Source organism: Henckelia pumila, chromosome 4 (assembly GCF_033568475.1).
Source record: "Henckelia pumila isolate YLH828 chromosome 4, ASM3356847v2, whole genome shotgun sequence".
Classification (NCBI taxonomy): Eukaryota; Viridiplantae; Streptophyta; class Magnoliopsida; order Lamiales; family Gesneriaceae; genus Henckelia; species Henckelia pumila.
In genome coordinates, this window is record NC_133123.1 from 214925626 (window position 1) to 214951376 (window position 25751).

Consider the following 25751-nt stretch of genomic DNA (forward strand, 5'->3'; position numbering starts at 1 on the left):
GAGATCACTTTCGACCGGTGATCAATAATCATTATTCTAGGATAGCTCGGCAGAATATCACGGCAAATAATTTTGAGTTGAAGTCAGCTCTGATTAATATGGTGCAGCAGAATCAGTTCAGGGGTGCAGCTACTGAAGATCCAAATATGCATCTGCGTACTTTTCTGGAGATTGCTGACACAGTGAAGATTCATGGTGTTACTGAGGACACCATCAGACTACGATTGTTCCCGTTCTCTCTTAGGGACAATGCTCGTAGTTGGTTGCAGTCACTACCTCTTGGGAGTATCACTACATGGGAAGACATGGCATCCAAATTTCTGGCTATGTACTTTCCTCCTGCCAAGTCTGCCCAGCTGAAAATTGAGATCACTACTTTCAAACAACAAGATTATGAGTTACTGTATGAAGCTTGGGAGCGGTACAAGGAATTGCTTAGGAAATGTCCGAACCATAATTTTCTGGACTAGGAACAGATCGAATTATTCTACAATGGTTTGAATGGACCAACTCGTATTTCTGTGGATGCTGCAGCTGGAGGTTCAATATTTTCTAAATTTCCTGAACAGGCTTATGAGATGCTTGAGCAAATGACTGTTAACAGTTATCAGTGGCCGAGTGAGAGATCTGCGATAAGGAAGCCTGCTGGAATTCTTGAGGTTGATGTGTTCACTGCTTTGACTGCTCAGATGGCTACTATTTCTACATAGTTGGCTGCACTAACCAAAGGCAATCAAGTTTCTATTAAGACAGCATTGCTAGAGACTGCCGTAAATTCTGCCGATGGATTTGAGAATTTGGAGCAAGCTCAATATGTGAACAATAGAAATTACAACAACTATCGAGGTAATCCTGTACCCAATCAATATCATCCTAGTTTGCGTAATCATGAGAATTTTTCATATGCAAATAATAATAATGCGTTGAATCCTCCTCCGGGATACAATACAAATAAGGGTGAGGGTAATTTTCCTTTGGAGGATGTTGTTAATGCTTTTGTGCATGAATCGAGCAAGAGGATGGCGAGGACTGAGACTCGCCTTGACAGCTTAGAGACGCATGTGGTCAACATGGGTGTTGTATTGCAATCCATGGAGACTAGCATTGGGCAGTTGGCGAACGCACTGAAAGATAATAATAGAGGCCAATTACCAAGTAATACTGAGGTGAATCCCAATGAGCAGTGTAATGCTATCACGTTGAGGAGTGGGAAGCAGGTGGATAATGAAGAGGGCAAATCTTGTTGGGAAACTGGCGAGTTCCCAGACCAATTACGATTGATACCCGGTGCAGCGGAAGTTTAAAAATTTTTCATGGAACGTTTCCATGGTATGGGTATCAACCATTCATCGATTGAATTACGTGTGTGTAAAATTTAAATAACAATTTAAATAAATTTTACCTCAAATCTCGCAACGAGATTAATGGACACCAACAGAACAATTCTGCTCTTGTTGTCTCTCCCTGGAACCGATGAACGCCTTCAATCAGGTCCACGAACAGAGGTTTAATCCCTCTGATAGATTGCACTAGAAAATCTATCAGAAGTTTTCTGCGAAGAGAATACACGAATTTGATTCGTTATTCCTTACTGCGATTCAAAATCACAGACCGGAATTTTCTCGGGCAGAGGGAGGGAGAGGCGGCCGAAAACATTTTTGAGAGGGGCTAGGGTTTCGAAAATCCTGTCTCAAAATTATGACCTATTGTGTGTAATTTCTGTACTGAAATAACTTATTTATAATGCAGGCCACTAACACCTTAGGGCCCATTAGTCATAAGCTGGGGCCCGACAAGCAAAGCCCACTCGTTCAGAAATTAATATAAAATTCATCGTGACTCCGATTGATGAAACGATTTCACCAATGTGCACAGAAACCATTTCTGCACGTTTTAAAGTCAAAATAAATTTTCCTGAATCCGAATTCAGTGGTTTCCAAAAATGTCCATCCCTATGTCATTTTAGGAAATCCTACTCCCTTACTCTTATTTAAGAAGTCCAACTCCTTAGTTCATTAAATTTAACTCTTTAAATTTAACTATCTCAACGAGGATTAAAACTCCATTACACTGTGTGACCCTCAATGGTTCAGGGATACAGCTAGCCGTGGGCTCACAACTCCTTGTGACTCGGAACAACACTTTCCGACTTGCCCAACGAATCATGGTAAAGCGCCTAGCAACATCGCCCCATGATTCCCTAGGTATCACTGATAGTGCCTACAAGAACCAGTAGATTTTGGTTAGCGTACAGTACGGTCCCTTCATCCAAATATCCCGATCGAATCAACAACCATTGGTATATCGAGAGTCGCTCAAGATTCGATAACTATGCAATGCATCTTGAAGATCAAATTAGTGACATCGCATGTGCTACTAAGAAACCATTTCTTAAATCACATCAAGTACTCTGGCCAGAGATTTGTCACACTAATATCTCCTCAGATCGCATAGGATATCCACACTCGCAAGTATGTGGTGAATCCTTGACAACAATGCATTGACTCCTATATGTGTCGTAACTGTACCCAATCTCGACACCTGATGACCCCCTCAGAGTCGGTAAACGAGTCAAAGCACAGTACTAGCATATAGAGTCTCCATGATGTTTCAAGTCGTAAGGACTAATGGTGTACAACCAAAACCGCGGACTTTATCCACTCGATAAGTGATAACCACTTGGAAAGTCCGGATAGGGTAGTTCGACTATTCATCCTATGAATATCCATTTGCATGCTTCGAACATCTCCATGTTCCCTACCAATGAAACGTGGTACTCCGCATCGCAAATGCTAGTCTCAAACTCGAGCGATCCTTATCCTTATTATCGGACGGCTCAATCGACTAGGAACGGTTTTAGAATATACAGTGACTATAAGATGTATTTCATGATAGACATCTCCATGTTCTACCACATCTTACATACACTATAGTATATTCAAGGTCTTTATCAAAACAACAATAGTATATCACAATATAACAATATGAAGTAATATAAAGTCATTGCCATAAAAGTGTAAATAATATTAAACAAAAGATTGTTTATACAAAGAGTCAACAAAGCCCATAGCCACACAGTTGGCTCACTGGGCACCCACTCTTACAATTCCCACTTGCCCTATAGCCAACTAGTCATACTACGTAGACCCATTGCTTCGCGATGTTTGTCAAACAATGGTCCTGGCAAAGGCTTAGTAAGTGGATCAGCGATATTGTCTGCAGAGGCCACTCGTTCGACACTGATGTCTCCTTTCCACAATCTCCCGGATTATGTGGTATTTCCTCAATACGTGTTTGGATCTTTGATGAGACCTTGGTTCCTTTGCTTGAGCAACGGCACCCGTGTTGTCACAGTACACCGGGACTGGACCAACAAATTCAGGAATAACGCCCAACTCTTGGACGAACTTCCTCATCCAAACGGCCTCTTTAGCAGCAGCTGATGCTGCAATGTATTCAGCCTCAGTGGTGGAATCCGCTGTGGTGTCCTGCTTGGAACTCTTCCAAGAGACAGCACCGCATTGAGCATTAACACAAATCCAGAGGTTGACTTCGAGTCATCCACATCACTTTGGAAGCTAGAGTCGGTATAGCCTTCCAGTTTGAGTTCTCGTCCTCCATAAACCATGAACATATTCTTAGTCCTTCGCAAGTACTTAAGAATGTCCTTCACGGCTTTCCAATGCATCTGACCAGGATTAGACTGATATCTGCTCGTGACACTCAGAGCAAATGCTACATCCGGTCTGGTAGATATCATCCCATACATGATACTACCTATAGCTGACGCATATGGTACATGTGTCATATTCTCTATCTCTGCATCAGTCTTGGGACACATGGACTTGGATAGAGAAACTCCATGACACATGGGTAGATGTCCTCTCTTGGACCCATCCATTGAAAACCGTTTCAATATGGTATCGATGTAGGTTGATTGAGTGAGTCCTATCATTCTCTTAGACCTATCTCTATAGATCTGTATCCCAAGAATGTAGGATGCCTCTCCCAAATCCTTCATCGAAAATCTACCTGATAACCATATCTTTGTTGACTGCAACATCCCTACATCATTCCCAATGAGTAGGATGTCATCAACATAAAGTACTAAGAATGTCACCGCATCCTTAACTACTTTCTTGTACACGCAAGGTTCCTCCGGGTTCTTGATGAAACCAAAATCTTTTATTGTTTCATCAAATTTCTGGTTCCAACTTCTTGATGCTTGTTTTAGACCATAAATTGATCTCTGAAGCTTGCATACCTTATGCTCGCTTCCCATGGATGTGTACCCCTCAGGCTGCTTCATATAGATTTCTTCCTTAATGTCTCCATTAAGAAAAGCAGTCTTCACATCCATTTGCCATATCTCATAGTCATACCATGCAGCTATGGCAATTAGGATTCTTATGGACTTGAACATTGCAACTGGTGAAAAGGTTTCGTCATAGTCAACTCCTTGCCTTTGAGTATAACCTTTAGCCACCAATCGCGCCTTGTAGGTCAATACCTTACCATCAGGCCCAAGCTTTCTTTTGTAGATCCATTTACACCCTATCGGAACAATTCCATCGGGAGGATCTACTAAAGACCAAACTTGGTTTGTATGCATCGAATCCAATTCTGACTGCATAGCTTCAAGCCATAAATTCGAATCGGCATCAGAAATTGCTTCCTTGAAGTTTCTTGGATCACATCCAATGTCGGGTTCATCTTGACCCTCTTCAAGAAGAAGACCATATCGAACTGGAGGTCTAGAAGTCCTCTCGGATCTTCTAGGTGCAGGCGTGTCCAGCAATGGTTCCTGAGGTGTGGGATCGTTATTTTGTATTTCGGGTTCTTCTCGAACTTCTTCGAGTTCCATCATCTCGCCTTTCTTATCCAATAAGAACTCCTTCTCCAAGAAGGTGGCATTCCGTGAAACAAACACCTTTGTTTCAGCAGGATAATAGAAATAATATCCGATTGAATTCTTCGGATACCCCACAAAATAACACAAGCTGGATCGACTATCCAACTTATCTCCCACTGTCCGCTTCACGTAAGCAGGACATCCCCAAATCCTCAAGTATGAATACTTAGGAGCTTTGCCATTCCATAACTCGTATGGTGTTTTGTCCACTGCTTTAGTGTGGACGTTATTCAACAACAATACCGCCGTTTCAAGCGCATAGCCCCAAAACGAAGGTGGAAGCTCAGTGAAGCTCATCATGGATCGAACCATGTCCAACAAAGTTCGATTACGACGCTCCGATACACCATTAAGCTGTGGTGTCATAGGAGGAGTCCACTGAGAGAGAATCCCATTCTCTTTTAGATAGTCCAAAAACTCGGTACTCAAGTATTCTCCACCTCGATCCGATCGAAGTGCTTTAATACTTTTACCTAGCTTGTTTTCTACTTCAGCCTTGAATTCTTTGAACTTTTCAAATGCTTCAGACTTATATTTCATTAAATATAAATACCCATACCTAGAATAATCATCAGTAAAGGTAATGAAGTAGGTGTGGCCATGTTGAGTCCCTACTCTAAATGGACCACAAACATCTGTATGGATCAAATCCAACAGATTTTGACTACGTTCAGGCTTCCCCTTAAAAGGAGATTTAGTCATTTTCCCTTTTAGGCAGGATTCACAAGTAGGTAGAGAGTTAATATCAGACATATCAAACATGCCCTCTCCCACTAGCTTGTTCATCCTCCTTGAGGAAATATGACCTAGTCTAGCGTGCCAAAGGTTTGCCGGGTTTTGACTATCGATTTTCCTTTTGTTTGTTGTCGCCGGTTTGTCAATACAATTTACTGGAACGTCTTTTAGTTTTAAATTGTATAGATCGTTTTCAAGTTGTCCATTTCCAATTAAACATTCATTCTTGTAAATATTGCAAATCCCATTCACAAAATTACAAGAATAACCATCTCTATCAAGCATAGAAATAGAAATAATGTTTTTAATTAAATCTGGCACAAATAAAACATCTCTCAACAATAATTTAAAACCATTCTGCAAAATCAAACAAACATCTCCAATGGCCGTAGCTTCAACTCTGGAACCATTCCCGAGCCTCAGCTGGGTCTCACCCATTCTAAGCCTGCGACTTCTTGTCATCACCTGCAAATCATTGCAAATGTGAGATCCACATCCGGTATCCAATACCCAAGAAGTTGTATTAAGTGACATGTTTATTTCGATATAGAACATACCCTTTGCAGTTCCCAACTGCTCAAGATACTCCTTGCAGTTGCGCTTCCAATGACCCGGCTTCTTGCAGTAATGGCAAACATCCTTGGATTTTCCATTGTTTGAAGCCTTTGTCTTTTGCTTCTTCTCGGGTTCCACTTTCTTGGGTGGGGCAGAACGTTTCTTGCCCTTCATACTTGGCCCCTTCTTAGCAGAAGATGAGGAGCCCACCAAGAAAGCTGGCTTATCCTTCTTAAGTGTGGATTCATATGTAACGAGCATATTGACCATCTCTTCAAGGGTGGCCTCTATCTTGTTCATATTAAAATTTATCACGAATCCATCAAATGAAGAAGGAAGAGATAGAAGCAGCAAGTCCACATTGAGTTCATGCTCCAACACCAAATCAAGGGTCGCTAACTTCTGTATGAGCCAAATCACTCGTACCCCATGATCACGGACCGAAGTCCCTTCACGCATGCGGCACGTCATCAACTCCTTAACAGTAGAGAACCTTTCAGCCCTCGACTGAGCCCCAAAAAGTTCCTTGAGTTGCGCGTGAATGTCAGCAGCATTCACCGTGTCCTCAAATCGTCTCTGGAGTTCATCAGACATCGAGGCTTGCATATAGCATTTGGTCTTGATGTCATGGTCACACCATGCATCAAGTTTGGCCAATTCCTCCGGACTTATGTCAGCTGGTGCTTCCTTCGGAGGTGCTTTCTCTAACACGTAGAGCATTTTCTCCGAAGTTAAGACAATCTTCAACTTCCGGAACCATTCCGTATAGTTGGCGCCAGTCAGCTTGTTTTGTTCGAGGATCGAGAATAAAGGATTTCGCGAATTCATTGTATGAAATACTGAAAAGGAAAACAGACATATATCAATGATTGTTTAACAATTTACTAAGACATAAAATAGGCGAATTTAATTTTATGAATCTCATCCCACTATTTTAACGATTTCACCACCCTCTAGTGAAAACGGGAAACTTTTTCCTTAGTGAGAACATGGAGTCCAATTGACAAACTTATGGTCCCGAATAATATCAGCCAACCATAATTCTCAAAAGGTAGAGCCCAATTGCTTCCAAAGCAACCCCCATGTGTTTACCTCATGTCCAATAAGGGCCCAATAATATGACGCCGTTTAAAGTGACATGTCAAGATGACCCATCAATATTAAGTTGTGATAGACGGTCGCCATGTGGATCCCCCAATAATATGAGCCGATCCCATGGGAGTTCCACCCAACTTAAAACATTTGTCGATCCAATGTACAGCTTTCCGACGGACGGGCCCCCCCAATAATATGAGCCGGACCGTATCCGCGGGTAGCATCACATACATTGACCGTTGATGGAAGGTAGGAACATTTAAACAATATTTAAATTTCCTTTATTTATCTTGATATAAATTTTAAATCATATTTAAAATGAGGGATTTTATTTATAAAAATATTTGTCTCATCATATTTAATTTATTGCATGCATTGCCGGATTCACGCAATTTATGTCTAAACATGCATACAATCATAATATCACATATTATATAGGATGATCGATTCCATTTCTAATTGACCCGTGGTTGCCAATCACGGGTCTTAGTCCAATCCTAGGTAATATGCAGTATGCAAATGCAATCCTATTACATATGCTTCCAATTTACATTTCTTCAGTCTTCATTGTCTGCTGGGCCCACCATCTTCAAATCTTGATCTCCCACTAAATCTAATGTATTTACAATAAATAACAATGACAAGTAGGGGATACATTTTTAGGGGGTGGGAACGGGCTATAAACCAAGCCCACTTTTATTACATATGACATTCATATCGGGCCATAAACCAGGCCCATTAATAAAACCAACAACAATAAAGACAAAATGTAAATTCCTAACATACACCTACAAAATTGGTCATGGCAATCGATCATCCTTATCCAATAACATTTAATTCAAAATTAATTTATTGGATAACATGCTGTGGCAATTCAAATTTAAACAAGATAAAATCATATTTTATATATAAAATCACATTTCACATATAAAATCATATTTTATCTCCATATCAAATAAAATCATATTTTATCTATAAAATCCAATTTTACAAATAAAATCATATTTTACTCAATATATCATAAGATCATATCTTATCATCAATTGTACCAAAATAATTGATTTCAAAATTCAATTTACGGATAAAATATTAAAATTTTCCAAAAATTCAAATTTATCCAAAATCAATTTTAAAATTTACGGACTCGAACAATTCGATCCGAAATCTCGTGAACCAATCAAAAACAATTTTTGACCGGACCAAAAATAAAATTTTAACATATTAAAATTAATTTTTAATAAAATATTAATTTTTCCCGCGGGCCACCCGGGACACTCCAGGGTTGGCCCGCACCCGGGGCGCGGGCCGGGGCAGCCCGGCTGCCCCCTTAGGGCAGCAACGCTTGCTGCCCTGGCGGCGCCTGGCGCCGCCGCTGGGCGGCGCCGAGCGCCGCCCCTGGGCGGCGCCGAGCGCTGCCCTGCGCAGCGCCCAGCGCTGCGCTGGGCAGCGCCGTGCGCCGCCCTGGGCGGCGACGGTCGCCGCCCTGGGCGGCGCCGTGCGCCCCCTTTGGGCGGCGCCGTGCGCCGCCCCTAGGGGCAGCGACCATCGCTGCCCCCTCCGGGCAGCGATCCAATCGCTGCCCGGGTTTCGCCCCCGGAAAAAAAAAATTTTTTATTAAAAATATTTATTTTGTTTCATAAACCGAGACTCAAAAATTTTGTACAATTGATTAATTCAATCGATTGATCTGAGCAACCTGGCTCTGATACCACTGTTGGGAAACTGGCGAGTTCCCAGACCAATTACGATTGATACCCGGTGCAGCGGAAGTTTAAAAATTTTTCATGGAACGTTTCCATGGTATGGGTATCAACCATTCATCGATTGAATTACGTGTGTGTAAAATTTAAATAACAATTTAAATAAATTTTACCTCAAATCTCGCAACGAGATTAATGGACACCAACAGAACAATTCTGCTCTTGTTGTCTCTCCCTGGAACCGATGAACGCCTTCAATCAGGTCCACGAACAGAGGTTTAATCCCTCTGATAGATTGCACTAGAAAATCTATCAGAAGTTTTCTGCGAAGAGAATACACGAATTTGATTCGTTATTCCTTACTGCGATTCAAAATCACAGACCGGAATTTTCTCGGGCAGAGGGAGGGAGAGGCGGCCGAAAACGTTTTTGAGAGGGGCTAGGGTTTCGAAAATCCTGTCTCAAAATTATGACCTATTGTGTGTAATTTCTGTACTGAAATAACTTATTTATAATGCAGGCCACTAACACCTTAGGGCCCATTAGTCATAAGCTGGGGCCCGACAAGCAAAGCCCACTCGTTCAGAAATTAATATAAAATTCATCGTGACTCCGATTGATGAAACGATTTCACCAATGTGCACAGAAACCATTTCTGCACGTTTTAAAGTCAAAATAAATTTTCCTGAATCCGAATTCAGTGGTTTCCAAAAATGTCCATCCCTATGTCATTTTAGGAAATCCTACTCCCTTACTCTTATTTAAGAAGTCCAACTCCTTAGTTCATTAAATTTAACTCTTTAAATTTAACTATCTCAACGGGGATTAAAACTCCATTACACTGTGTGACCCTCAATGGTTCAGGGATACAGCTAGCCGTGGGCTCACAACTCCTTGTGACTCGGAACAACACTTTCCGACTTGCCCAACGAATCATGGTAAAGCGCCTAGCAACATCGCCCCATGATTCCCTAGGTATCACTGATAGTGCCTACAAGAACCAGTAGATTTTGGTTAGCGTACAGTACGGTCCCTTCATCCAAATATCCCGATCGAATCAACAACCATTGGTATATCGAGAGTCGCTCAAGATTCGATAACTATGCAATGCATCTTGAAGATCAAATTAGTGACATCGCATGTGCTACTAAGAAACCATTTCTTAAATCACATCAAGTACTCTGGCCAGAGATTTGTCACACTAATATCTCCTCAGATCGCATAGGATATCCACACTCGCAAGTATGTGGTGAATCCTTGACAACAATGCATTGACTCCTATATGTGTCGTAACTGTACCCAATCTCGACACCTGATGACCCCCTCAGAGTCGGTAAACGAGTCAAAGCACAGTACTAGCATATAGAGTCTCCATGATGTTTCAAGTCGTAAGGACTAATGGTGTACAACCAAAACCGCGGACTTTATCCACTCGATAAGTGATAACCACTTGGAAAGTCCGGATAGGGTAGTTCGACTATTCATCCTATGAATATCCATTTGCATGCTTCGAACATCTCCATGTTCCCTACCAATGAAACGTGGTACTCCGCATCGCAAATGCTAGTCTCAAACTCGAGCGATCCTTATCCTTATTATCGGACGGCTCAATCGACTAGGAACGGTTTTAGAATATACAGTGACTATAAGATGTATTTCATGATAGACATCTCCATGTTCTACCACATCTTACATACACTATAGTATATTCAAGGTCTTTATCAAAACAACAATAGTATATCACAATATAACAATATGAAGTAATATAAAGTCATTGCCATAAAAGTGTAAATAATATTAAACAAAAGATTGTTTATACAAAGAGTCAACAAAGCCCATAGCCACACAGTTGGCTCACTGGGCACCCACTCTTACAAATCTGAGAGCAAGACGTCTAAAAAAGTTGCAGTTGACAAGAAGAAGGTCGAGGAAAAAGATTCTGAACCTGAACAGAAATTGATGTACAAACCTCCTCTTCCATACCCCCAAAGATTCAAAAAGAAGGCAGTGGATGAGCAGTTCTCAAAATTCTTGGAGATTTTCATACATATCAACATCCCTTTGGCTGATACTTTGGCACAAATGCCGAATTATGTGAAGTTTATTAAAGAGGTGATGTCCACGAAAAGGAGGCTGCAAGAGAATGAGGTGGTGAGCTTAACTGAAAAATGTAGTGCTGTGCTCCAAAATAAGATGCCACAAAAGCTAAAGGATCCAGGGAGTTTTACTATTCCTTGCACTATTGGTTCTTCTTATTTTAATAATGCACTTTGCGATCTAGGAGCTAGCATTAATCTGATGCCTTTGTCTGTTTTCAGGAGCTTAGGACTTGGCGAGGTGAAGCCCACAATGATCGCATTGCAGCTAGCTGATAAATCTATAACATATCCGCTTGGAATCATTGAAGATGTTTTGGTAAAAATAGATAAATTTATTTTTCCGATGGATTTTGTTGTGCTAGATATGGAGGATTCAAATATGCCACTAATATTGGGGAGACTTTTCTTGGCCACTGCTGATGCCAAGATTGAGGTGAAGAATGGTGAGTTGTCGATGGGTTTGGACGGAGAAAGAGTTATTTTTAACATATTCAAGAAATCAAGTAATCCATCCATCGAGGAATTATGCATGATTGAGCGAGTTGTGAAGCTAGATGGCCATCCCAAACTTGTTCTTGAGGTAGATTCAAAGAAGAATGATCCGAAGGTGCCAAAGAAAAAGAAGAAAACGAAGAAGAAATAAAAGTTTAAAAAGGTTGTTGAATATATTTGGAGGGTGAAAGCGAAAGGGAAGACCCTCAACAAAGCGGAACCGGGCTAGAATTGGAATACAGTCGGGCTGTGGACTATAAACTAAGCGCTTCTTGGGAGGCAACCCAAGCTAGTTTTTATGCGTTTTTTATTTTCTTTTAGTTGATTTTTGTTTTTATTTTTATCATGAGGAAACTAGACATTAATAATGATTTTGAATTGTGTAGGTTAAAAAGTATGGAGCTGAAAGAGTTTAGGAGCCACCCCTGATGAAGAGTTTTCAGTGATTAAGATGGTGCCGAGTACTGACGCTTGGTGCCTAAGGTATGTGTTCCTTATTTTTAATAAATACTGTACATTGAGGACAATGCACAATTTAAGTTTGGGGGGATGTTTAAAAATTGTGAAAATTTGAATTTTTTTATGAGTTGTTGGAGTTGAAGGCATGATGTTGTAATTGTGTTGGCCTATGATGAAAATAAAATTTTTTTCGCTGAAAAAGTTCATGTTAGCTATATTTAATCTTGAGTTCTCACATTTATGCACGAATGCCATGATTTTCGATACTCCTAGCAATTAGAGAAAAATTATGTGGATTAGAGGAATTGATTCTTAACTCTTGTGATTTTTGCTTGAAATTGAGATAGATTTTATGAACACAGAAGTGATTTAGGCGTTTTTTTTCCCAATCTATTGAGCTTTTTTTTAGCCATTCTATATTCATGAAAAATCCAAAACAAATTGATTATCTAAAAAGTTGAAAGAAAAGTAATGGCGGAGAAAGTAAGGTGAGGGGAGGCCTTGAAAAAAATGGATTGAAATTCTAGTCCAAATACAAGGCATAAAAATGGAGATGTATGGAGTAGAAGAAAGCCAAGACTAATGTCTGGCAATGCAAATAAAAAATTTTAGCTACTCATAATCCTGCACAAATTGAAAATATTCAATTCCCTTTGCTTTGAATTCTGAGTCCTTGTTTACATTGATATACATATGGATGCTTATCTCCTGCCAATTATACTTGAGACTAATGTTAACCGAAAACAGTCCTGTTGATCTGTGTGAGTAAAAGTTGAACTTGGTTAAGAGTATTTTGAAACTTGAGGCGGAGTTAATGATTTTCTGAAGCTTACTGATTGCATGATTTTACCGAAAGTTAGGTGGGTAGAGGAGATTGGCAAATCACACACACACGAGAACTCTTGAGAAAATTAGCCGACATGTGTATTGAATCTTAGAATGTATAAATTCGGAGGTCGACTATATTGCTCATTATTATTTTGCTCGGGACTAGCAAAAGTCTAAGTTTGGGGGAATTTGATAAGTGCATTTTATGCACTTAATTTATATATGATTTGACTTTGCTTTTTTTATGTATGGATTGGATTTTATGCGTGTTAGTTGTTGTTTTTGTGAGATGCAAGGAATGACGCAAAAGTAGAGAGAAGAAGCATAAAGCCGAATTACGGGACAGCAAAATTCAAAAAATTACTGGGAATGCTACAGACATTCAAATCCGATCTCCACTGTTCAAATTGACTTTTAGGATGTTTAAAAGTTTCTGTCCAAATTTCAGCTTGATCCGACGGCTAGAACATGAATTATGATTTTTACAAAAATGTTGCGCAGATGTTGAAATGGAAGAACAAGTAGCGCCCCAGCGCCATATTTCTAGCGCTCCAGTGCCTGTAAATTCATATTCCTAGTGCTCCAGCGCCAGAAGTCTTTCATTGAAAAATAAAATACAAAACTTGAGCGCCGCAGCGCCGAATAATTAGCGCTCCAGCGCTGCGTAGTCTCCAAAAATATGGAAATTCTCTAATCGAGTTTAAAAAGCAATTTTACAACTTATTCTGGGGGATACGAGGGTTTAGAGAGTTTTTCAGAGAAAAAGGACGGCTATTGAGAGTTTTGAAGTGCACAAGAGCTCGAGAATTTGGTATAAAGACAGAAGACGGCGGCATCCGGCGACGAAAAAGCTAAATTCTACTTCGTTCTAGTTTTCCTTTGAACTCTATTTTTCTAGTTTGATGGATTATTTGAAGAACATGTCTTATTTTATTTTGAATTGCGTTATGAACTAATTTCTTAGTCTAGAGGTAAACGGATCTTGACTGAAAACCATGATTGAGATATTTTGATTTATATATTTGAATTATTTGCACAGTTTATTTGTGTTTTCTTGATTTTAATGCTTTCAATTTACTGGCCATAGATTGAATGATATTTTATTTAGAATCTATCACTCGAGAGAGGAGATTTTGAATACGAAATAGGAAAATACATCTTCGGTGTTTATATTGTTCGAGAGGCATATAACTCCATAGAAGTCATTAGAAGAATTCTCGTGCCATTTATCGGATTTAATAGTTAAACATAGATAGACATATTGACTTTGCTATTGAATACGAATTTCTGCTTGACACTCGAGAGAGATAGTAAAAAATAATAGGGATTCTTGTCTAATAAACTAGAAGAATTGGTAATTAAACAATCATGAGAAATAAATTGTGGTGGACAATCAAGTGAAGTCGAACCTCTAGCATTCATCGCTTATTGATTTTTTCTCTCGTGAACTCGTGGTTATTTAGTTTTGTTTCTTGAAAATTTTAGTTTTATAAAATCATATCAATTTCGTAGCTCTACATAGGATTAGGATTTTATTAGTTACAAATATTTGATATAATATCATTTATTCATTCTCCGTGGGATCGACTTGGACTTAATTCCTATATTATAACTTGACATCGTGCGCTTGCGAGCGAAAAACACGCAACAACATATCAATTCCCAAAATGGAATCGAAATCCTCCATCGCTAGTATCATGAGATTCACTGTCAGAACATTACCTTTGAACTATAAAGGACAACCCGAAACTGGATGCTTAGCTTGTAGTAGCCCGGTCCCATTTTAAAAGATTAATTTTCTATCATGTATAGATTTAATAAATCATGGTTAAGGGATTTTTATGTATGATCAAACGGACCAAGGAATTGGGTCCAAAATTCCCAAATAGTGGTTAATGGGCTTAATTTGGCTCGGGTAGTTCGGAAGGTCCAAACTACATAGTTTAATTGGTTCGGAGGGTCCAAAGGGATCGGAACCAACAAAGCAGTTTGAAGCCTACAGGACAATCGGAGCTTCCGAAGAGGGATTGGAGCTTCCGATATGTGGTATCCCGCACGTGGCATTAAAGCATGAACACATAGCTGCATGCATGATTTCGGAACGTCTGAAGTGCAGATCGGAGCTTCCGATCTTGGCCGATCGGAACGTGGAAAGCATGCGCAGATCGGAGCGTCCGATCGGGAGATCGGATCTTTCGATCGTGCTCTATAAATAAGGGTTGAGAGGCTCACTTTTAAATCGCTCAGAATCCTCTCCTCTCCCATAATGGCTCGATTTTAAGAGCTTTGGGACTCTTTTTATAAAGAGTTGGAGTATGTACTATTATATTTTTATATAACGGGCAGTGTCCGTAGTAGTAGCCAAGAAGCGGAGCTTTGGCGAGGTTTCCAGGCGTCGTAGCAGGGTTGTGACCAAGCTCTGGGACATCCGACATCAGCGGGCTGACGACGAACGAAGGTATTGCTCTAGCTCTTATAGAAAATAGGGAGTATTCTATAGTTTAACTAAGGATTTTAGAGTATGTTTGATGATTCATAGTTATTATGAATTTTAGTGTTGCATGGTAGGCTTGGAACCTAGATGGGAGATTTTAGTAGCTGCCTTAGAAAGGTACGTAAGTTTTGAGTGAGATTGCCAGCGGGTTTGCATGCTTATGTGTTGCATATTATCTGACATGATGCATGTTTTTGCTTTGAAATATTATGTTGCATGTGCATTTCATATTAAGACTGTATCTCCTTGGAGATAAGCTAGTGTTATAGGGTGCTCAGCCCTTGTTAGGACGATTAGACACTGAGAGTCACCATGACCAACAGGTCTGTCGAACTCTAGTGATCCAGGGACATTTGGACCACGTCCTGTTAGGAATGAGTGGTTGAGTCCAGCAGTTTGAGTCCCAACGGCTACAACTCATGTACTAGGCGCCAGTCTGAGTGGATTTCTAATTCGTTACCCAGATATGATACCTGTTCGTTACATTTCATACATCATATATTTATGTTTACCCATACTAGCGTACTGAGCGGTTTATGCCACATATAGTTATTTTATATTTGTCTGGACACCCCATTCGACGGGGCAATTGCAGGAAGTTCTCCTAGAGATGAGATTGGGTGGTGATCAAGGCAGGATTGCAGGGTCAGCCACTAAGGTTTACATTTCAGGTATTAAGTTTTTTTAGAGAAACACTTGTAATGAATATTATTAATATAAAGAAATGTTATTCATTATAAGACGATTCAACAAAAAAGGAAAATTTCCCGGCTCCCAAACAAATTGGGTTGAGGAAAAAATAACAAAAGCAGAGATCGAATGAGCAACCGTATTGGCTGACCGCCTAGAATGCATAATTTTGAGGTGTCTCTGTGACTCCAGAAGGTGTTGAATATCTTGCGCAATAGAGCCAACATAGATATGATCCTCATCCCCATGAGTGACTTCTTGCACTGCAAGGAGAGAATCTGAAGCAACTTGATGCACATGAATACCATGATCTCGAGAAATTCAAAGCCCGCCTTCAATAGCAAATAATTCGGCTAACGTAACAGAAAGAGGCCTATCCAGATTACGGCCAAACACTAATATAGGATGGACTTGGTGATTTCTAATCACACCTCCAAAAGCGTATTGTCGAGTCCTCTCAATATAAGCTGCATCGACATCCATCCTGAAGAAATTAACCGGTGGAGCAAACCGCTAAATTGGCGAACATCCCAAACCTTCTTGTCAATCCTGGAGGAGTGACTTCCGGGCATTTTGGAAATCTTTCAGAAGCGTTTCACTCCAGTTTGCGCTGACTGCAGCCAACTTGCCCTTTTTTATTATGAACAAAACTAAGTCTCTCGCTCCATGTGGCCCAAGTGCGCTTCGCAAACAATTCAAATTCCTGTTTATTAGGGTTCTCCTTCATCCATCAAAATATATCCATGCTAGCCAGATGGTGGGTCTATTTCAAAAGAGCCCAGAACTTAGTACCTTTCAAACAGGGCCAAACCACAAAGTAGAAGAACAGTGCATGGATGTCGAGTCACAACTCGAGTGGCATAGTGGGCATATTCCAGGCACTAGAACATGGTGAGATTGCAGGTTCCTGCCTGTAGGGATTATATCATGTAATACACGACACCAAAATATCCTTACTTTTGGAGGAATCAAAAGCGCCCATAAGAATTGCCACCATCCTTTAGCATGATTTTCTGAACTGTGAGCAGGAGGATAAAAAAAACCAATTGCTGCCTTATAACTATCCCTCATAGTATATTTAACATTGGGCTCAAAAATCCAGAACCTGGAATCCTCTTGTCAAGATGTAGAAAGTGGGATAGATAAGATACTTTGAGCAATATACGAAGGGAACATCTGGTGTATCTTCACCCCATTCCAACTTCCATGCGTGATGAGATCTTTCACCATACTACAATGACTAGGCACTTGCAACCTTTGGACTTGACCTTGGACTCCCGGTATCCAACGGTTCTCAAATATATTGATACTCGCCCCATTACCCACTCGCCAGCCTAGGCCTTGTTCAAGTAAAGGTCTACACCAAAGCATCGATCTCCAAATATAGGATGGACTGCTACCAAGATTAGCCGCCATAATGTCTTGGTGTCGAAAGTATCTATCCTTTAGAACATGGCCCACCAAAGAGTCTGGAGAATCAATAATGCGCCAGATTTGTTTTGCCAGGAGCGCTTTATTGAAAGTCTCCAGGTGACGAAAGCCCCGTCCACCCATACACTTATGTTTGCATAGGTTCTTCCAAGACTTCCAATGCATACGCTTACGTCTTTCATTGACTCCCCACCAGAAATTTGAGAACCCCCCTCAATCTCTTCAAACACTGATTTAGATATTCGGAAGAATGACATTGCATATGTTGAAATGGACTGGAGGACCGACATGATAAGAATCTATTTTCCCCCTGTTGAGAAAGTTTTATGACCCCAGCTTTTTATCCTCACTATCCTCTCCACCAGATATCTAAAATATAGTTTCTTACTCCGGGAAAAGAAAACCAGGAGGCCGAGATAAACTTCATGGCCATGAACCACTGAGATAGTCAGTGTCCTCTTGATGTTGTCGGCCATCTGGGCATCTGTTTTCAGGCTAAAGGATAGTGATGACTTCTCAAAATTGATTGACTGACCAGACGCTTTTTCATATAGGGAAAGGAAATATTTAATGGCCATGTATTCCGACATAGTAGCCCTGAAGAACATAAAGCTATCATATGCAAAGAAGAGATGGGTGAGTGATGGGCATGAGGAAGCAATTTTTACCCATGTAAATAACTTGTAGGCCTCAAGAGAAAGAATCATAGACGAAATACCATGAGCACATAAGACAAAGAGATACGGGGACAGAGGATCCCCCTTACTGATGCCTCGAGATGGAATGACATTCCCTATAATATCACTATTTAGAGAAAAGGAATATCTGACTGACATAATGCACCGCAAAATCTTCTCCACCCAAACCAGCGAGAACCCAAGTTTAAGCATGATCCCATCCAAAAAAGACCATTATACTCTATCATAGGCTTTGCTTATATACAATTTTAACGCCCCAAATCCCTTTATACCAGACTTCCTGCTTTTAATCCAGTTCAACACTTAGAATACTAGGATATTATTATCAGAAATCAAGCATCCTGGAATGAAGGAACTTTGATATTCGCTCACTGCCAAGCGGAGAATGGGTCGAAGCCTATTAGTTAGTGCATGTGCAATAATCTTATAACAAATGTTGCACAGACTAATAGGCCGATAGTCCTTCATAGTAATTAGATACAGAATCTTAGGAATAAGACTAAAAGTAGTATCATTCCATTCTGATATATCTGCACCCTCATTAAGTACTCTTAAGACTGCCGCATTAACATCCTCACTTACCACATCCAAAAATTTTTGAAAAAATAATACCGACATTCCATCTGGCCCCAGATCTTTATCTGGATGCATATCAAAAAGAGCATTCTGGACATCATCCACTACAAATGGAGCACATAACAGCCGATTCATGGTGGCATCAATGGTAGGAGTCACACTAATTAGGACACAACTCAAATAATCAGGGGAGGGGTTGGAAGAAGAAAATAACTTGGAAAAATAATTTTCAATAATCTCCGACATACCATTCTTATATGTGCACCAATCACCATGAGTGGAGAGAAGGCCACTGATTCGATTTTTTGCTTGCCTAGTCGAGGCCCTAGCATGAAAAAATATGGAGTTTCTATCCCCATTAGCAAGCCATTGAACTCGGCTTCTTTGTTTCCAATAAATTCATCCTTGGACTCTAAGAGTTCGACTTCCCTCTCCAACACCTCAATTCGAGTAGCCGAATGATGTCAACATTCATGAGTTTTTAGATCATTAAGCTCACGATGTTTCCTTTTAATTTTTCGGGTTAAATTTTGAAAGCAATCACCAGCCCACTTCCAAAGAGTCTCCTTACAGTCTAGAATGCGGCGTGGTAAAGAGAAGAGATGGCGCCCAAAAGACCAGCCATGAGCCACCTCATCCTTACAATCAGTTTCAGTAGCCCAATGAGATTCAAACCATTTCACAATAGTACATGGTGCAGGCTGTCTAGATAACTCCCGAAGTTCAACGATAATGTGTATATGGTCCGATTGAAAGAATTCCAAAGTGTGAGCTGTAGAGGCTAGATAGATCAATCTCCATTCGATATTTTATACATACCGATCCAACCTCTTAAAGATGAGATTATCCACAGACTGCCAGTTCACCCACCTAAAAAACTCCCCATTAGTGTGGATGTCTTGGAGGGAACATGCATCTAATGCCTCCCTAAAGGCCCGATTTTGAGAAAAGGGACGAAGGTTACCCCAAGATTTCTCCCTATCAAAGCATATTTCATTAAAATCTCCTCCCACAATCCACGGAATACCGCTGAATTCCTGTAAAATTCCCAATCGATTGAGTAAATCCCATGACATGTGACGATTACAAGCCTACGGGTTACCATAAAATCTCGTAAATATCCACTTTTTGTCCCCGTGAATCACCAAGCTATCAATATGACCAGAAGAGAATGAGTGAATGGTGGTGACATTCAGAGGATTTTTCAATAATAAAATAAGGCCACCACTACGGACCTCACAATTAACTACAAGAATCCCTGAGAATCCCAACACGATCTTCCAATTAGTGCAATTAAAATCCCTCATATTTGTTTCACAAATAAAGAGAAGGGATGGGTCCTTTTTGGCGATAAGCTGCTTAAGCTCCATGAATTCTCGTTGGTTCCCAAGCCCCCGAGCATTCCAAATTATAAAACTCATGATGATTGGTGGGGTTGCTTAGAAACAGCCGCCAAATTATAAAAATTAGAGTGTTCAATATCCTTTTCAAAAGGTCATATTTTCAAGGATTGACTACCTGTCTCCATATTACCTCATCAATTCCCGAGCTACTGATATTTTGTAATTTAATTAGATGAACATGCTCCCTGGTTCTACATTTCCACCCTTTCTTTTTATCATTTCCAGCAGATCCACTCGGGGCTACCTCACCAGACCCATCCTTACCCAATTTGGATGCGCTCTGCATGGGACCAATAGAACCACAATTTTGAGAATTATTTTGTGTTGTTGTTTCCAACTCCACATGGATCACATGATCAGGAGAATTTGCAATCTGAGGATACAGTTTGACAAGTGTTGTACCCTTATCAATACCCAGGTTACAAGCTGGCAAGATCTGTGCATCATTACTCAGAGGCACAAGATGCTTCAAAGGACTCCCAGTCGCCTCAGCATAAGAGCAGTCTTCATTATTTAATGATTTGTGGCCCGACTTCCACTCTCGCCATCATTACTTCAAGAAGGGGATTCCACCGAAGTGGATTTACGTGGCTTAGGTCCACCTTTAGGAATTGTGGCCCTTAACCAACCACCAAAATCCAGCTTGCCCTTGACCACCACATCAACTTCACAATCTCTGAATGAATTTCCAATACACCCACATCTGTAGTAGAAGTCTGGGAGCCTCGCATAAGCTAGTATAACCACTATATTGTAGTAGCCCGTAACCAAATCAAGAGATTAAAGAACTAATCACAATTAGGAACTTTGAGTTCGGATGCACTGAAGGGAAGATCGGAGGCTCCGAACATGATCGGACGATCCAAAGCCAGGATCGGAGGCTCTAAACGTGTTCGGACGCTCCGTCGGCAGGTTCGGACGGCCCGATCAGAGTCCAATATTACGTCATTGCTTACGTTAGCAAGATGCCGTCATTTCTGATGCATTGATGGGACTTCGGATGCTCCGAAGTTGAGTTCGAACAGTCCGAACGTGTTCGGAAGCACCGAAGTGGGGTTCGAACGGCCCGAACTCCGTCTATAAATAGAGGTGCTGAGATTCATTTTCAGATACACCAACCACCTCTCTTCTCTTGATTCCTTAGTCTTCTAGATCTAGGGCGTTCTAGGAGTCCCATTGGGAATCCGAAAGTGGCATAGCGATCCAGGCATCGTAGCGGAGCTGTGGCCTAGTTTTGAGGCAAGCAACAACAAAGGGCTGACGACGGACACAGGTATAGCTTTTGCTTCAAAAAAATATTTAGTAGTATGCAATAGCTTAGTTAAGGCTTTTAGAGCACTATAATGAAATTAGTATCATTTGGCAGTGTAGTGCGGACTATAGGCGTGGATCTAGAGCTGGTAGAGCTTGCCTAGTATTTGAGGTACGAAAGTACTGTTCAAGATATCCTGACTGAGTATGCATGTATTATTTGACTGCATGATTTATATGACATGATTATATGCTGCATACATTTGCATCTTGAGCTATCCCTTTTGAGATATTTGTTAGTAGGGTTTTACGTTATCCTATTAGTGGATGGACTTCCCTCGATTTGGGTCCGGAGTATCCACTGGTTTTTGGTATGTGAGTCACCTCCTGAAGCAACGGAACAGCGTGCTACATACCAGGGTCTGGTCTGTCTTTGTTATCCAATTCTTGGCCTCTAGTCAGTAGGTGGTACACTTGCAATTCATGTATATTCATACTCTCGTACTGAGCATTTTTATGTTCACGTCTCGTACTTTGTGTATCTGGACACCCTATTCCATGGGGCAGGTTTGCGTTTGGATGGGGCAATGGATCCAAGAGGGGCTAGGCAGTGGTTGGCCAGCTGGAGCTTCGCCTAGTGTTTTATTTTATTGTATTGGGTTGATACAGTATTCGATTTGGTTGTATAAATATTTGGGTATTTGCAGATTTCTTTCCTTGGAATTGTATAATATTTATGGCTTCCACAGTTTAATTCTGGTTTACTATTTAATTAAGTTAATTGCATGCCTAAGTTTTTTATTAGTAGGTGATCTCGGTAAGGGTCACTACATTTATGGCATCAGAGCATGCATAGTATTCTTGGGATTTAGATTCTGCATAAGATAACTATGAGGTAATTTTGTAGATGGCGGATCGCGATGATCAGAGTAGCCATGGTAGTGGATGTGGACGTTGGGGCGATGGTGATTGGGAGCGTCATCGGGAACGCCATCATCGTCGCCATGATGAGAATCGTTTCAGTGTGCGCCGGTTCTTACAGATGGGTCCTAAGCCCTTGGTCGGAGGTGAGACTCCGAAGGATGCGGAGAATTGGCTAGATCGCATGGAGACTTGCTTTTAGACATTTCACTGTACTGAGGAGCAGAAGATGGAGACTTTTGGTTATCTTCTGGATGGGCGAGCCCCTAAGTGGTGGAGATTCACTTCTGCACCGTTCATTGTAGCGAGAGGAGTTGCTACTTAGGCCGAGTTCCGCACAGCTTTTCAGAAGCTTTCCTTTCCTCATGCACTCCATCAGGCGAAGGCGAGTGAGTTAATGAGTTTACGTCAGGGATCTATGACGATTGACAAGTATCAGCAGAAGTTCTTTGATCTGTTATCCTATTGTCCCGAGATTGCTGACAGCTCGGAGATGAAGTAAAATCTGTTCCTTCAGGGTCTTAACCCGGAGATTCATGACAGGGTGGCGGTCGGTGATGATATGACCTACAAGGGCTTTATGAGCCGTTGTCACCATGCGGAGGATAGTATTAGGCGTAACAAGTCTTTCTCTCAGTCTAGGTCTGCGAGTTCTTTGGGTCCCCGTGCTCAGTCTTTCAAGAATTCCGGATCTATTTCTTCTTCATCTGGTTACGATGGTGTTGTTCGTTTTGGGAAGAAGGAGAAATTCGATCATTGTGGGAAGAACCATCTGTCAGACAAATTCCATAGAGGTTCTGGAGCATATTTTTGTTGTGGAGAGGTCGGTCATCTCCGGAGGGATTGTCCATTAGCTGGGGGAGGCGGTTCAGGATTGGGTTCTCAGGCTACCGTTCAGCACAGGTCGCAGGGACAGTATGTTGGGAGTTCTCATTGGACGCTGCGGACTTCTGGCCAGGTGTTTGCCTTGAGGCATGATCAGGCAGTGGAGGAGAATGAGAAGGTCGTCGCAGGTACATTTATGTTATATGGTATACCTGCTCTTGTACTCATTGACACTGGTCTATCTCATTCCTTCATTTCGGCACATTTTGTTAAGGGGCATAAGTTACCATGCATTTCACTAGACGTAGTAGTTTCTGTTTCTACTCCGACTGGTCAGTCTGCTTTGGCTAAGCATCTAGTGATGGGTTGGTCTTTAGAGTTCGAAGGGAACATTCTGATAGAGAATCTCATGGTGCTGGCGATGGATGACTTAGATTGTATTCTGGGGATAGACATGTTGACTACCTATCTAGCTTCAGTGGACTGCTATCAGAGATTAGTACGCTTTCATCCGGATGGGAGTGATAGCTGCTTTTTCTATGGTGAGGGAGCATGACCCCCGATGCCATTAGTATCAGCTTCGAGAGCTTGTCGAGCTCTAGAGTCTGACGGGGAAGGTTACCTCATCTATGCAGTTGATCTGTCCGCTGAGAGCATTGGGATAGAGAGTATTCCGGTTGTGAATGAATTCCCAAATGTATTTCCTGATGAGATTCCGAGTTTTCCTCCTGCTAGGGTAGTCGAGTTTGGCATAGAGTTGATGTCGGGTACTTCGCCTATTTCTTTAGCACCGTATCGTCTGGCTCCGTTAGAGATGCGAGAGTTCAAGAATCAGTTACAGGATCTTGTACAAAGACCTACGCACTCGGTTTTGGTGGAAGGGGATAAAACGCATCGTGTATCAGTATGTTTCGAAATGCTTGGTTTGTCAGCAGGTCAAGGCAGAACACCGATGACCTGGAGGTTTGCTTCACAGTCTGCCTATTCCTGTGTGGAAATGGAAGCTTATCACGATGGATTATTTGACCCATTTTCCCGTATCCTCGATGAATTGTGATGCTATCGGGGTTGTGGTGGACCGACTCACCAAGTCAGCTCATTTCATTGCCTATAGCCGAGAGTACTCTGTAGATCGTATGGCTTGGTTGTACATTCAGGAGATCGTTTGACTTCATGGAATTGTTCAGCGTGCGATGGGCACTACTCTCAGTTTGAGTACTGCCTATCATCTGAAGACAGATGGACAGTCAGAGCGTACTATCCGTACTTTGGATGATATTCTTCGAGCGTGCACTATGGACATTGGTTCAGCCTGGCAGGATCATTTTCCATTGATTGAGTTTCGCGTACAACAACAGCTATCATAGTAGCATTGGGATGGCACCTTTTGAGGCGTTGTACGAGCGACGTTGTCGTACTTCACTCTTCTGGGAAGAAGTGGGGAAGAGATAGGCTGAGGGACTGGATTTAGTTCAGCAGACAGCAGATGTTGTTGATCAGATCAAGAAACGGATTAAGACTGCATAGGATCGTCAGACCAGCTATGCTAATACTAAGCGTAGACCCTTGCAGTTTGATGTTGGGAGAAAGTGTTTCTGAGAGTTTCACCTTTCCGCAGGATTCATAGATTTGGCCTCAAGGGCAAGTTGTCTCCTAGATTTATCGGTCCGTTTGAGATCTTGGAGAGCATTGGCGATCTGGCTTATCGTCTAGCCTTGCCACCGTATTCACTATGTGTTCCACGTATCTCTGTTGCGACGGTATGTGGCGGATCAATCTCATATTCTGCAGCCGTCTGAAGTTCAGGTGGATACAGATTTTACTTATGTAGAGAGACCTATTCGTATCCTGGATCGTAAGGATAAGGTCTTGCGGAATAAAGTTATTCCTCTGGTTTTAGTTCAGTGGCAGCGCCGAGGCACTGAAGAAGCCACTTGGGAGCTTGAGAGCAGGATGCGTTCAGAACATCCTGAGTTATTTTGATTTTATTGTCGTGTTGTATTCAGTTGTGAACTCTATAAACGTTTGATTTGAATAAATAATGTTTCAGCATGTTGTTTTTCATTCAATACTTAAGATCTAGTTTCGAGGACGAAATATATTAAGTGGGGGAGAATGTAGTAGCCCGTAACCAAATAAAGAGATTAAAAAACTAATCGCAATTAGGAACTTTGAGTTCGGACGCTTCGAAAGAAAGATCGGAGGCTACGAACGTGATCGGACGATCCGAAGCCAGGATCGGAGGCTCCGAATGTGTTCGGACGCTCGGTCGGCAGTTTTGGACGGCCCGATCAGAATCCAGTATTACGTCAGTGCTTACGTCTGCAATATGACGTCATTGCTGATGCATTGATGGGAATTCGGACGCCCCAAAGTTGAGTTCGGACGGTTCGAATGTGTTCGGAGGCCCCAAAGTGGGTTCGGACGGCCCGAACTCCGTCTATAAATAGAGGTGCCGAGATTCATTTTCAGATGCACCAATCACCTCTCTTCTCTCGATTTCTTAGTCTTCTAGCTTAGATCTAGGGCGTTCTAGGCGTCCCATTGCAAATCCGAAAGTGGCATAGAAATCCAGGCGTCGTAGCGG

At 41.4% G+C, this 25751-nt stretch overlaps 1 protein-coding gene and 1 non-coding gene across 2 annotated transcripts; both read right to left on the reverse strand.

Annotated features, from left to right (window-relative positions):
• Positions 1-354: 354 nt before the first annotated feature.
• Positions 355-460, reverse strand: LOC140869883 (small nucleolar RNA R71). Its single transcript, XR_012146874.1, has one exon. It is a non-coding gene; the product is annotated as a small nucleolar RNA R71 (small nucleolar RNA).
• A 17329-nt stretch (positions 461-17789) lies between these two features.
• On the reverse strand, positions 17790-18380 carry LOC140862754 (uncharacterized). The gene has a single exon (XM_073265790.1). It carries the CDS (start codon positions 18378-18380, stop codon positions 17790-17792), a length of 591 nt encoding a protein of 196 aa, XP_073121891.1.
• Positions 18381-25751: the final 7371 nt, after the last annotated feature.